General features: G+C 26.5%; 6 protein-coding genes across 6 annotated transcripts; 1 reads left to right on the top strand and 5 right to left on the bottom strand.

The window, feature by feature from the left end:
• Positions 1–48: 48 nt before the first annotated feature.
• Positions 49–1,758, bottom strand: cgd4_40 (APG7-like ubiquitin activating enzyme E1; the record flags this gene model as incomplete). The annotated part of the gene is made up of 1 exon (XM_625614.1): positions 49–1,758. One exon carries the CDS (start codon positions 1,756–1,758, stop codon positions 49–51), a length of 1,710 nt encoding a protein of 569 aa, XP_625614.1.
• A 578-nt stretch (positions 1,759–2,336) lies between these two features.
• cgd4_32 (hypothetical protein) lies at positions 2,337–3,830 on the bottom strand (the record flags this gene model as incomplete). Its single annotated transcript, XM_001388009.1, has 1 exon — positions 2,337–3,830. A coding segment is annotated over one exon (1,494 nt), but the record flags the coding sequence as incomplete, so codon positions are not given.
• A 186-nt stretch (positions 3,831–4,016) lies between these two features.
• cgd4_31 (hypothetical protein) lies at positions 4,017–4,283 on the bottom strand (the record flags this gene model as incomplete). Its single annotated transcript, XM_001388008.1, has 1 exon — positions 4,017–4,283. The coding sequence occupies one exon, from the start codon at positions 4,281–4,283 to the stop codon at positions 4,017–4,019; it is 267 nt and encodes an 88-aa protein (XP_001388045.1).
• A 357-nt stretch (positions 4,284–4,640) lies between these two features.
• Positions 4,641–5,982, bottom strand: cgd4_30 (hypothetical protein; the record flags this gene model as incomplete). Its single annotated transcript, XM_001388007.1, has 1 exon — positions 4,642–5,982. The coding sequence occupies one exon, from the start codon at positions 5,980–5,982 to the stop codon at positions 4,642–4,644; it is 1,341 nt and encodes a 446-aa protein (XP_001388044.1).
• Positions 5,983–8,302: 2,320 nt separating this feature from the next.
• On the bottom strand, positions 8,303–9,310 carry cgd4_20 (hypothetical protein having a signal peptide, telomeric gene; the record flags this gene model as incomplete). The annotated part of the gene is made up of 1 exon (XM_625613.1): positions 8,303–9,310. The coding sequence occupies one exon, from the start codon at positions 9,308–9,310 to the stop codon at positions 8,303–8,305; it is 1,008 nt and encodes a 335-aa protein (XP_625613.1).
• Positions 9,311–11,785: 2,475 nt separating this feature from the next.
• On the top strand, positions 11,786–12,268 carry cgd4_10 (hypothetical protein; the record flags this gene model as incomplete). The annotated part of the gene is made up of 1 exon (XM_625612.1): positions 11,786–12,268. The coding sequence occupies one exon, from the start codon at positions 11,786–11,788 to the stop codon at positions 12,266–12,268; it is 483 nt and encodes a 160-aa protein (XP_625612.1).
• Between the last annotated feature and the right edge of the window lie 245 nt (positions 12,269–12,513).

Genomic DNA, 12,513 nt, shown 5'->3' with positions numbered 1-12,513 from the left:
ATCGGAAATATTATTATTGAATATTTAGGAAACTTTCTAGTATTCTCGTTAGATATAACTTTCTGTTATTGATTTCTCCATTTCAGATTTAAAATTGGTTAATCCAGAAATTGATTCAACCTTTCGAGGGTTGATAAAAATTTCGCTTAATGTATTAACTTCATCTTTATGAATTTTATCAATTAGTTTGTCTGAGCAAGCAATACAACATTTATTCCTCTGAATAGGATCAGTACAGAATGAAAAATCAGCTAAAAACCCTCTAATACATTGTGGAGTTGTGCCTAGAAGGCTTTTATTTTCATCAGATTTATTAGATTCATTACTTAAATGAGGAGCATTCCATGTCAATGGATGCTGAGATAGATTCATAATTAATTCAACTGCAATTGAAGATGCAAAGTAGCTTGCCCCCATTCTAACAACAGAGCATTGTTGATCAACTGGAATATCTAATGTATTATTTTTTGAATTAATTGAAAAATCTCCACAAAAGTAGCACCCAGAACTAGAATAATCCGTTTCTGTGAATGTATTTCTGACTACAATAAATGAATCAAATCCTAATCCAACTGTGATGCATAATATTGGCCTCCTTCTATTATAATAGCGGTTGATTAGCCCAATAAGGACTGTAGGTAGCCATCTTGATTCTTTGTTATCTGTAAGTAACATTACCACATCAGAATCAATTATGTTATCTTTTGTTTCATTAACTGACTTCAAAAACTGTTCAAGACTTAATGTTGAATCACCAAGTATTGGAATTTCAAAGTCGATTCCTTCTGCATGAATATCTGGGCAAACATATCGTAGTCTCTCAACCGCAGCTATGGCCTTATTTTTCTTATTTTTGACATCTTCCAATGTAAATAAGCACTGCCTCATTGGATTGTTTAAGCTGACTTTAGAGTGATCAATGAATTTAAAATTTCGTATGCCCCATCCAATAAGATTTCTAGCAACACTACAACCTAATGTACCACTACCTACTATCAAGAATTTCAAATTCTTAAAGTGAATCTGTTCGAAATTGGGTATTAGCCTCCACTTAATTAAGTCAATATTCATTGTGCTCAATCTCTGTTGGAGTTCATGCGGACTTAAGTAATTTTTCAAATCAAATGGTAGAATGTGTTCAGATTGTAATTCTTTCATTTCTTTATCGCTAATAGCAAGCACATTTTTAACATGCTTATTTGAAATAAAACAGCTTCTCGAATCAAATTTAAAATTCCCATTCGAACCTGATTCTTTCAAAAGCTTTATAATTTCATTGGTTTTGAGTAAATTCTTATACTTGTCTTTAAAAAGTATAATGGTAAGTAATGTTGAAAAAAACCATGGGCAATCAAATCTTTCTTTTTTTTCAATGCTTGTTTCATCATTAAAATTGCCAATTTTTCCCTCCACTCTATCTTTTAATGTTTTAAGAACTGCTAGTGAATTTGAGTTTTTATTAATGCTGCTTAAATCTATATACGAACCAGAATATTCGGGCAAATTTGATTTAATTTCAATTCCCAGCTCAGATTGTTTGTCAGTCTTAATGTTGAAATTAGTGTTTACATTAGGAAAAAAAGCACTATAATAAGCTATTTGGGTTTTAAAATCAAAATAAATGCATAATTTGAAAGTAAATGGATATTTTTCATGGTTAGAACTATTATTAATCCACATCATTGCATTATCAACTGCAGATTCCAGGTAGGAGTCACAGCCATGATCAATATTACCAAAATTAATGATAGCTGACATGGAGTTGACTAAACTCAACTTTCCAATCACGGAATTATTGTATTCTAAAAAATTTTTCGAAAAAATGAAATTTAAAAAAAAATTAAGTTAGAAATATTAATTTGAAACTTTACCTAAATACTCTTTATTTTTCGAATTCAAAGACTCTTGTCTAATTCGAATAATATTTGTTTCTTGATTGTAAAAACCAAGTATATCAAACGAATCCTCACTGGATTTAATAACATCGTATTTAAGAGTACTAGCAGCCTTCCAAAACCCAACTTCTATTTGAAATTTTGGCAATTCGAAATTCAAGGAACCTTCTTGTAAATTTTCAGTCATTTAATTTAATTTAACACCCGAAGAGCAAACCTTCTCAAGAATATATTGTGGATTAAATTTCCATAAAATACAAATTCTCGATTTACATGCGAGACGAGACGTTGCTAAATTCATGTATAATATCGGGATAAAAAAATTAATTGGATTAGTTGGTAACATAATCAATATTTTTGATATCAGCATTATTTTAAATAAATAATAATTTACATTACTACAGATAAATTTATTATTATTTTGTTATTAGAATCTGATAACTAGTTTTTATTTGTGTTTGCCTCAATTTCTTTTGGAATATCTGTTTTGAGATTATCCAGATAGCTATCGGGAATATTAATAGAGGTGGAGACACCACCTTTCAATCTCCAATAGACTAAATTGCTTGAGCCTTGTCTGTTTGAAACTGAAACTTTGTTAAAAGAATTAGAGTTTATATTAAGTTTAGCAATAATACAATTTTTAAATGAGATATAAAGGTAATACTGAGTTTTTGAGCTAGACGATGATGAATCAGCTTCAGTGTTTGTATCTGTTTTGACTTTATTTTCCACAGCCTGCTTCTTCAAGTACGCATATCTAAGAATAGATTTTTCACTAACTATACCCATCCAGTCCTGACTATTTTGTGTACTATAACACGAATCATTATAGTTTTTACATGAAATACTGCTATCTTCTTCAATTACATTATGAATATCATCTGAAATAATAAAAATATCTCCGGAAACCCATTCTCCAGTAGTAAATTCTTTTTTGAGAGTTATTTCCTCTGAATCACTAGATTGAACTTTAATGACATTTGATGATATTTGTAAAGTTGCCAAATTATTAGAGTTTTGAGAAATGGTCATTTCGAAAGGAGCCAAAGTATCTTTAGAAAACAGGAAGCCAAATCTCAAAAATTCTATGTTTGGATTAACCATTTTTGTGACTGTAACACTTGAACTTTTGCATCTACCTTCTAATGCATTGATTGTGCACGAAACAGAACTTAGATTTTTGACTCCTGTAGTGTAACTCCAGTTTGTTTTTAATTCTTCTCTTGTTGAAGAGTTCAGCAAAACAGCTTGATAGGGAATGCTTTTATTTTCTATTGGAATTATTGCTAAAGGTGTATCGGAAGATTTTGTTTTCAAGGCGTATATTGATGATTGCCACGTCAAGTTTAAATCTATTGCATTACTTGCCATTAATTCCTCTGGATATGAAAATCTATCATAATTTTCGTTTATTGAGTCAATAAGTTTGCCACAGCATTTACTTAACTCCAGATTGATCATTTGCTTTTTATCTTTATCGCTTATTATAAGAAAAAGGTCATTTTTAAAGTTGCCAATAGTGATATTGAATGATAATGTCCCTCCATTTTCAATTTTATTCTGCTCTACCGGAATTAAATATTCATTGCTCGCCTGTTCTTCATTAGTATCAGAAACATCAGTTTCTTTATCGTTAGCATCAGAAACAACAGTTTCTTTATCGTTAGCATCATTTTTGTTAAGTTGATCATAAGGAGTTTTAATATTCTCTGGATGAAGAATAGTTGAATCTAATACAAGTCCGAGATTTGGAACATAACCTATAATTATAGTTTTGATAAAATCTATTTTGAAATATACATAAGACTTACCTGAAAAGCCACTTCTTAAAACCCATTTCTCTTGGAAATTTTCATCATAAAATTGAGTTGCAACAGCCAATTGATTCGTTGGAAGAGGGAAAGCTAACAAAGGATTCTGAAGATCTCTATTCTATAATTTAAACATTTTAAGAGAATTATATTTTGAATTTGGTGATGTTTTTTATTTTCTTTACTTACATCAAAAACAATAGTTTCATTTTTTCTAAATTGGAATCCAAAAAGACAATTTTCTCTGTGTCTAAATCTCATTCTTTCTTTAAAATGAATAATAAGAGTAAATAACTTAACAACAAATTTAAAATAAATTGTATAACTTACTATTTCCACAGATGATTGTTGCATAATTTTCAACATCACATTCTAAAGTTCCATTATATGGCACTGAACCAACCATACATGAAAGCCAATATTGATTATTTTCTGATTTGAATTTAGACTTTTCAAGATTTAAGACAAAATTATTTGCAGCAGCTTCACTTAATGTGTTATTTATCATTGAAAATGGTGAATAGCATGCATCACCTAATTTTGTGAATTGACAATTACTTATTTCAGCACCCATTTTGTCTTACAGACTAAAGAAATTAACGTTGCCCAAAAATAGAATGGATTTTTTCAAATTAGGTTCAATTAAAACAATGGAAAATATGTTTCAATGCCTAATTATATTGATTTTTTTTAGAATATTATTTGAAATTTAAAATAAAATATTTACGCAAAGTCTCTGCATGCAATATTTTGTGTCTTAGTGCAATTTAAAAATAAAATGATGAAATAATTATTACAAACAAATTAATTATCTAAATATTTAAATATTAACATCGAAGTCACTCAGATAAATTTACTATACAAAAAAAATTAACTTAAAAAAAAAATATTGAATTTGAAGTATAGAGCCTCGAAAATGTAGTTATTGAAATTCATACCGACTTGATTTGCGGTATTAAACCTTTTAATATGTCGGTAGAAACAGTGATTGAGGGAGTCATTCCTTGAGATAGCCTCCAATATGCAATTGGAACAAGATTTTTAGTACCTGTAATTCTTAACTCAGTAATTTCCGAAGAATAAGGAATAGGAACACCTCCAATGATAACATTATTGTATGAAACGTAAAGGTATACAATTTCACTTTCTGAAGTATTTTCTGAAAAATTATTATCCGTAGATGAATTCATTATATATTCGCTGCTTTTTGTTCTGTATTCGGTACCTTTAATATATGCATAACGTAATAGATCTAAATTTTTGTCGTAATTTCTCCATTTCTGAGTTGATTGAGTAGCAAAACAAGAAGCGGTAGTGATAAATAAACATTGAAAATTATTTGAATTATTTTTTAGAAAATCATATCCAGAGCTAGTCAATAGGAAGATATCGCCTGCAATCCATTGTCCTGTTTCTATTGGAGAAGGAATAGTAATCGTATTTAATTTTTTTTCTGAACTTATTTCAACCATAGCCTTAGAAAATTTTATTGATGCCAGGAATGATGCAGATGAATAAATCGTAATAGTTACAGGATATAAATATTCTGGAGGAGCAGCAAATGCATATCTTAAGTATTGTTTTTCTGGAGTAAATGGTTCATCCATAGTTAATTTAACTGAACCGCTCTTGCATTTATTTCCAGGAGAGGTGATGACACATGAATTGGATAGAATATTTTCAAAATCTGGATTAAAGTACCAAGCAGTGGAAATTTCATTTTTATTCTTATCTTTGAACAATATTGAATTTGGAGAAGGGTTTTCATAACCAACTATTCCAGCAAGAGGAACCAGTGTTGACGATATAATTAAATAAATCATTGCTGTTGTCCATGCGATTGTAAGGTTCATTGAGGTAATAGATTCCCAATTTGAAGGATATTCAAAAGTATCAAAATATCCTGTTACTGAGTTCATTATTTTTGCACAGCATCTTTTGAAATTAAATGTGGTAATTGTAATATTATTTTCATTTAAGAATTCAATTGTCAAGTCAGTTTCTTTCAAACTATGAATTGGGAATATAAATGATAATCTACCATTTTCATAATCATCGCCCTTATTTTTTGGCACTTCAAATCTACTTCCAGTAACACTTTGAGGTGCCTTCGTAGTTGTAGTTACTAAGGCAGTTGATGTTGTTGTTTCTGTACTAGTACTTGTTGACTGAGTGGTTTTTCTTGTAGTAGTAGTAGTAGTAGTAGTGGTAGTAGTAGTAGTAGTAGTAGTAGTAGTAGTAGTGGGTTCTGGACTAGATCCGCCTCCTCCCATTTTCAACTATTAAACAATGATAAAATTCTGCCTTCAAATCCAAAAAATTCAATTCCCTTCAATGCCATTTATCTATTTATATTTATGTGCTGTCTATTTTTTACAAAAAATATATTTACGAAAATTAATTATTTTTCCTACTAATTAAAAATGTATTCATCAAAAAAAAATCAACCACTTTTAGATAATTTACTAGACGAATGAAGATTAATTAAACAGAAATAATGTAACTCTTTAACAAATAAAAGGATTTCTTATCTTTTAAATCTGACTTTTATTATTTATTTAACATTAAATGCGCATGCACACATTATCCCGCATTATTTTATAAATTTATTGAAGAAAGTAATTATAAATATTTTAATTCTTTTATAGTAAGACTGAATGTTTAAGCTAGCTCAAAAATAAATATAGTATTAGATTTTATTTTTTCTATTTAGCTATATTAAATTAGCTGGAAATATTTAGTTTCACCCAATATCTTTGGGTGCACACAAATGCTAAATGCACCATTAAAGACCGTTTTTGAAATAATGAATGTTGTAAAAATTCTACTCAAATTAGACTAAACATCTAAATATAAGAGTAAATAGTAAAATAATTTGTTACAAGTATATATTTAACACAGTAAAAATTATTCACACATATATATACAATACATTAATAAATTTTTATCTTAGAGAAATAATCGGTAGTAAGGAGACCAGGAGACTGGTCAAATCTGAATATTGTTATCCCAAAAAATAACTTTGAACTCACACAGTGTGAAAATCTCAAATAATTAACAATATAAATTTTCCTACCAATCACTTTCAGAAATCTATTTGATAATAAATAATTAACTTTTATTATTCGAATTTGTTATATTACAAGAAATATGAAGACTTTCAACTTCGCTAAGCTTGTTTTTATCTTTGCAATTGTTGCTTTATTTGGAAACTTTAGAAACACCGAATACGAGGTTTCCACAGTTTCTTTCGAGCAATCCTTCGTACGTCTTAAACTAAGAAAACCTCTCAGTAAGGAAGATAAGAGAGGCTTAGAGAATGGACTTAAAACTTTGGAACAGAAAAGGGCTCAAGCTCAATTATCTGGGAATCAGGATAAGGTCGCATTCTACGACGACCAGATCAAAAAAGCTAAGCAAAAATTGGGACGAAAATGAGCGAATAGAGCTTATTTTCTAATAAATATTTCAATTTTTGTGAAGTATTTAAAGTTTTAAAACTAGTTAATTGAGGGAATATAGTTTAAGATTTTGTGAAATTAACTATTACTTTAAAGATATTATTGAAAGACTAGCATTTTTTTCATTTTATTTATTTTTATGAGCAAAATCTTATCTAAGAATGGTTTATATGCGATATGAACCAGCTTTCATAATCTATTTGATTTTCAATTATTTTATATTTCTAACTTAAGAGCTGAATTTTGATTTGATACAGCTTTTTCCAAAAAAAAATTAAAGTATTTTAAAAACCTTAAGAATTCAATACAAGTCAAATTGATATTTGCAATATTTTTTGTTATAGTTTAATTTCAAGTAAAAATTATTAAATTCTAGATAATATTTTAAATTATCACAGAATCATTCTGATAATTCATATATAAAAACAACTTAGTTTTTAAATAATGTAAATTGAAAATAAAGTTTACAATTCAGCTGAATATTTTTTAAAGATAAACAGACGAAACAGACAATAATAAAAATATCTTAGATATATAATATGATGGTATGAGTTTCCTATTATTTAATCCATTTTATTTAAGATTTTTAATTCGTATTTGCAATAATTATTTGATTTTATGAATTATATTGTTTAATGAATCACAAAAAAATAAAAAATACTTAAAAGTTTTAATTTGGTTTTACATGTTCTTAAAATTAAAATGTTAATATTTAATTAGTTATTACTATATTGAATTAAACAATTATATTTTATACAATCAATTGGAAATTTTGCCTTTCAATAATAGGTATTATATAAATTAATATAAAAATTATAATATTAAAAAAGTAGAATAACTATAACAATTATTATAATATAGATTATTAATCAATATCATTTTAACAGGTAATAAACTAAAATTTATGTTATTTGTGCCAAATAGGCGCATTTAATTACGAAATAGATTTATTAAAAAAGCCAGTTTTAGTTACTAGGAAGGATATAGTATTATTCGAGTTTACAGAAGTTGATGTTGATTATTTGGTATTAGCGGTTATTACCATAATTGTGTTGGTAATTTGTATATTATTTAAGACTTGATTTTAAAGTTTGTCAGATGAATTGTTTAAAATAGTTTGTTCTATTTGAAGTTAAATTCCTTCATTATTATTAACTGAATTTAAGAAATTGATAATACCAAGGTTGTGTTTTGAATCTAGCTCAATTTTCAATTTATCAAATCTATCCTTAATTAACTTCTCTAATTCAAATAAAGACTCACTAAATAAAATTTTTTCACCATGAATCTTGTTGATTTTTAATTTTAATCCTTTATAGTAATGAATACCCTTTTTAATATCATATATTTCTGAACTGTTTGAGCCAATCTGATCGAATTGGAATTTTAGTAGTGGCTTCCTAACATCATATATAATCTTAGAAAGAAAGAAAATAGGGAAAGCTGCAAAAAAAGTATTTTGAATTCCAAGAAGACTTGTTTTAATTATAAAAATTAAAAATAATTTTGTTTCAACAGGTATTTTAATTTCGAATTCACTTTCTGGTTGACCAAAATTATAATTTGGTAATTTAACAGTAGTATCTGAAATTGTAATAACTCCTAAAAACTCTGTCTTCACTATCCAGTCTAAATATTTACCATCATTAGATGTATCGTAATCTATTGGAATTTCATTAAAGTTATTTTCCAACAAATAATTAGTTTTATGTTCAACTTCAGTCAAATCGTTATATTCTTTTTGAATAAAAGTTGTTGGATCAAAATTGTAATCAAAAAAGAAATGCTTTTTAGCTTTGCGATCATTAACATAGTAGACTTCATCTGTTAATCTTACAGTTAGTTCACCATTATTGTTAATAAGTAAAAATGTATCTTTACAGGTAACCTTCAAGCTCACAATTTTTCTATTAGCAACATCAAAAAAATATATTGGTGGGCCAAGACAATCCACTTCTTTAGAATAATTTGGAGTAAGAATATTATTTTTCCCAAAGATTAAGTAGCTTGGTCTTTTATAATTGTTATTTTTATTATTAACTTTATTAATAATAGTTTCAGCATTTGCTTTATTATATATTAGTGCTGTTACCGTAAAATAAAAAAGTAATTTCAAAGAAAATAACAATTCTCTTTTCATATTCTTTTTTAAAGTTAGTACATCAAATCAAATAGTGAAATTTAATAATCTAAGCTGAACTTGTATAAATATTTGATTTAATCCAATTAAGATTAAGTTGCATTGCTGTTTCAAGACTAGCTTAAATAATACTCTCTTGCCGCCAAAATCGATTTTTTAAATTACCAAATTTTATAAACTATTAAATAAAAATAATTGGAATGGTATTATTTATTATTGGGTTGACCATAACATTATTTCAATAATTTCAGTATTTATTGCACTCTAATTTATTTCTAATGCTTAATAATTGTAGGTATTAATCATTTTATTACCGAATAATTTATTCTGTTACTTTACACTGATCATCTCGACATTTTATTTGTGAAAATTCAGTTATAGTGGCAAAATATTACAAAAATACTTAATTAATCAAATCTTGTTAGAAATAATTTGTGGCAGGCTGCACTTGCGTGTTAACTGAATTAAAATATTCAACTTTACAGATTAATAGTACAAAAACACTACATACTCTCATTATTTTTGTGATTAATTCTTATATTAATTACATAATATGTTTAATTAATATCACTTTTAAACACTTTTTTTAATTTTTTTAAAAAATATTATATATCAAAACAAAAGCTTTTGAAATATAATATCAAATTATTTAATAAACTACAAATTACATTTTAGTTAATTTATTTTATAATAAAATTCTTGTAAATAGTCAAAATAATTCATATTCATTTTCAATACACCAGAAATTGACATTTTAATTTGATAGTACATTTTGTCTTTCATATGCTATATTTGATGCTATTTTGTATTTAAAGGTATTAATGTCTAATACTAAGAACAAAGTTAAATTACAATTTTTTTCTATTTCTTAAATTAGTTATTCATAATATATTAGGACTTGCTATTACAACTGCTACCCTTTGATTTCTCGCTTGATAGCTTAATTATTTTAAATAAATATCATAGATTTTGATATGTAATTATTTATTTAGCCACATAATTATTCATTTTTATTAAAGCGAGTTTTAAAAGCTAATATAAACAAATGAGTGTTTACAATTCAATATTTCTAATTTAGAAAAAAGTTGATTAGTCATTTTTCCGAAGGGAATTAATTTGATGTATGCCACATGATCCCTTAATTTATTTATAGTAACTTAAAGTGATATAGTCAAAATGAATACACTTTAATCTTGATTAATTTTTATTAACTTTTCTCTTTAAAATTGCAAATGTCAAAGATTTTTTTTTGGTATCTAATAAATTTTAATATTTGTATATTTTAAATTCAAGTTATAATAAAAAATTAAGAACGAGCTTCAAACCAAAATTTATCATAAATTTCTTTTTTTTTTCCTCTCTTCAAAATATTAGTGATAAATAATCATCAATATATCATAAAATTCGTAAATTATTCAATGCCACTAACAATTACATTATTAAAGATTGTTTACTAATGATAAAAGAAGATGGATTTTTATGATACATTCAGTTATTCTCTAGTGGATTTATTGAATGAGTTTATTTAACTAATCAGCTTTCTCAAGTGTCATTTGAAATTTTTTTTTAGTAAAAGAAATTCATCAAAAAAATAATTAATTAAACTCTTTTCAATATTAGTACAATATAATTGTAGTTATTTATTTCATTAACTAAAGCGATAGTTACTTTTTATTAACAATACATTTTACAATTTGTTATTGTTGTCACTTAAGTAAATAAGTTTTTGACGTTAGTAATTTTAATTCACCATAATAATTTAAACTAATTTTTCGCAGTTCTTATTTGAAACTTTTATATATATTTTTCAAAGTTTATTTAAGTTAGACAACATCTGCTCACATGGTTTAACTTATTGTAAGTGACCACAGTGCGCAATTGTCAGATTTCCAATTTTTTGCACCCTATTATTTATTTCCAATAAAATTGGATAAATTCGCAAATATATTGTAAATTTTTTTCTTGAATATTTTAAATATTCAAGAAAAATAATATTTTTCTAACAAAAAAGTTTGTTATAATTAGTTATTTAATTTATGTTTAAGTTTTTTAATAGTTTAGAAACGAAGATGTCAAGTTAGTAAAATACATCCAATTTTCTTTTTATCCAATGATAAAAAAATAAGAAACAAAACGGTAATTTTAAAAGTATATATTGAAGTGGCTTTAATCAACATTTAGCGCTAATGTTCTTAATGGACAAAAAAATGAATTTTGTATTGAATAAAATCCCAAAAGAAAAAATTATTTATAAATTGTTTGTTGTAACTAAAAAAGGATATTCAAAGTTAACAACAAATTAAATTCATGATAGTTATAATTCTTTAAAATACATTATTTTTAGTGCAAACTTGACAAATACTTGTATTGCCAAATCATTGCAATGGATATGAGCGGGTTTTTTTTTTAAGGACATTTTTAGAATAATGCCGTTCAATTTTTAGTGAAAAACGCGTTTAATTTTTTATTTGGAAAATGAAAATATTTAAACTCCACTTATTTATTTCATTCTTGTTTTTAATATTTCAGTATCCAAGTAGTATTTCTTTTCATTCAAACTTATTAAGTTTTTCTTTTATTAAGGTAAAGAGCCCATGTTGTAAAGCTATGAGACGTATTAGACGTAGGCTATGTTGTTGCTGCTGCTCAACAAGTTGCGATTCTGATTCTGAGGATGAACTTAATTCTTCAAGCAATACCTCTGAAGAACAAGGCCACTCAAACTGTCAATTTAATCCTGAATCAATTGATTTAGAAGTAATCCCCCCACCACCTCCTTTCCCGGCCCCACAAGCTCCAGTAGAATCACTTTCTTTCTCACCACCACCTTCACAAGAAGAAATTGGTTCGTCATTTTCTTCTGAAGATCCAGACTCACTTCCATCACTTCCACCACCCCCTCCACCGGTTCTACCAAAGCCCAGAAGATCAGTGTTGAGGAGAGTTCTTAACATATGAAAAATATCAATTTCTCAGGATTAAATTTTAATAACTTTTCGTGTGAAGCTGGTTCTATGAACTGAATTAAATTGGTACCTTATATAGATATATCAATAATGTTTTGTAGGCGTTAGTTCTACTTTAACAATATTTTCAAAGTTATTTTGTGTTTGTCCAACCAATTGGTGTAATATTTTCTACCTTATTTTGCATTCTTGAATAATAAAAATAACTAAATTGAGTTCATTAAGTTGCTTGAAAAA

Source organism: Cryptosporidium parvum, chromosome 4 (assembly GCF_000165345.1).
Source record: "Cryptosporidium parvum Iowa II chromosome 4, whole genome shotgun sequence".
Lineage (NCBI taxonomy): Eukaryota > Apicomplexa > Conoidasida > Eucoccidiorida > Cryptosporidiidae > Cryptosporidium > Cryptosporidium parvum.
This window is presented reverse-complemented; position numbering and strand designations above follow the sequence as displayed.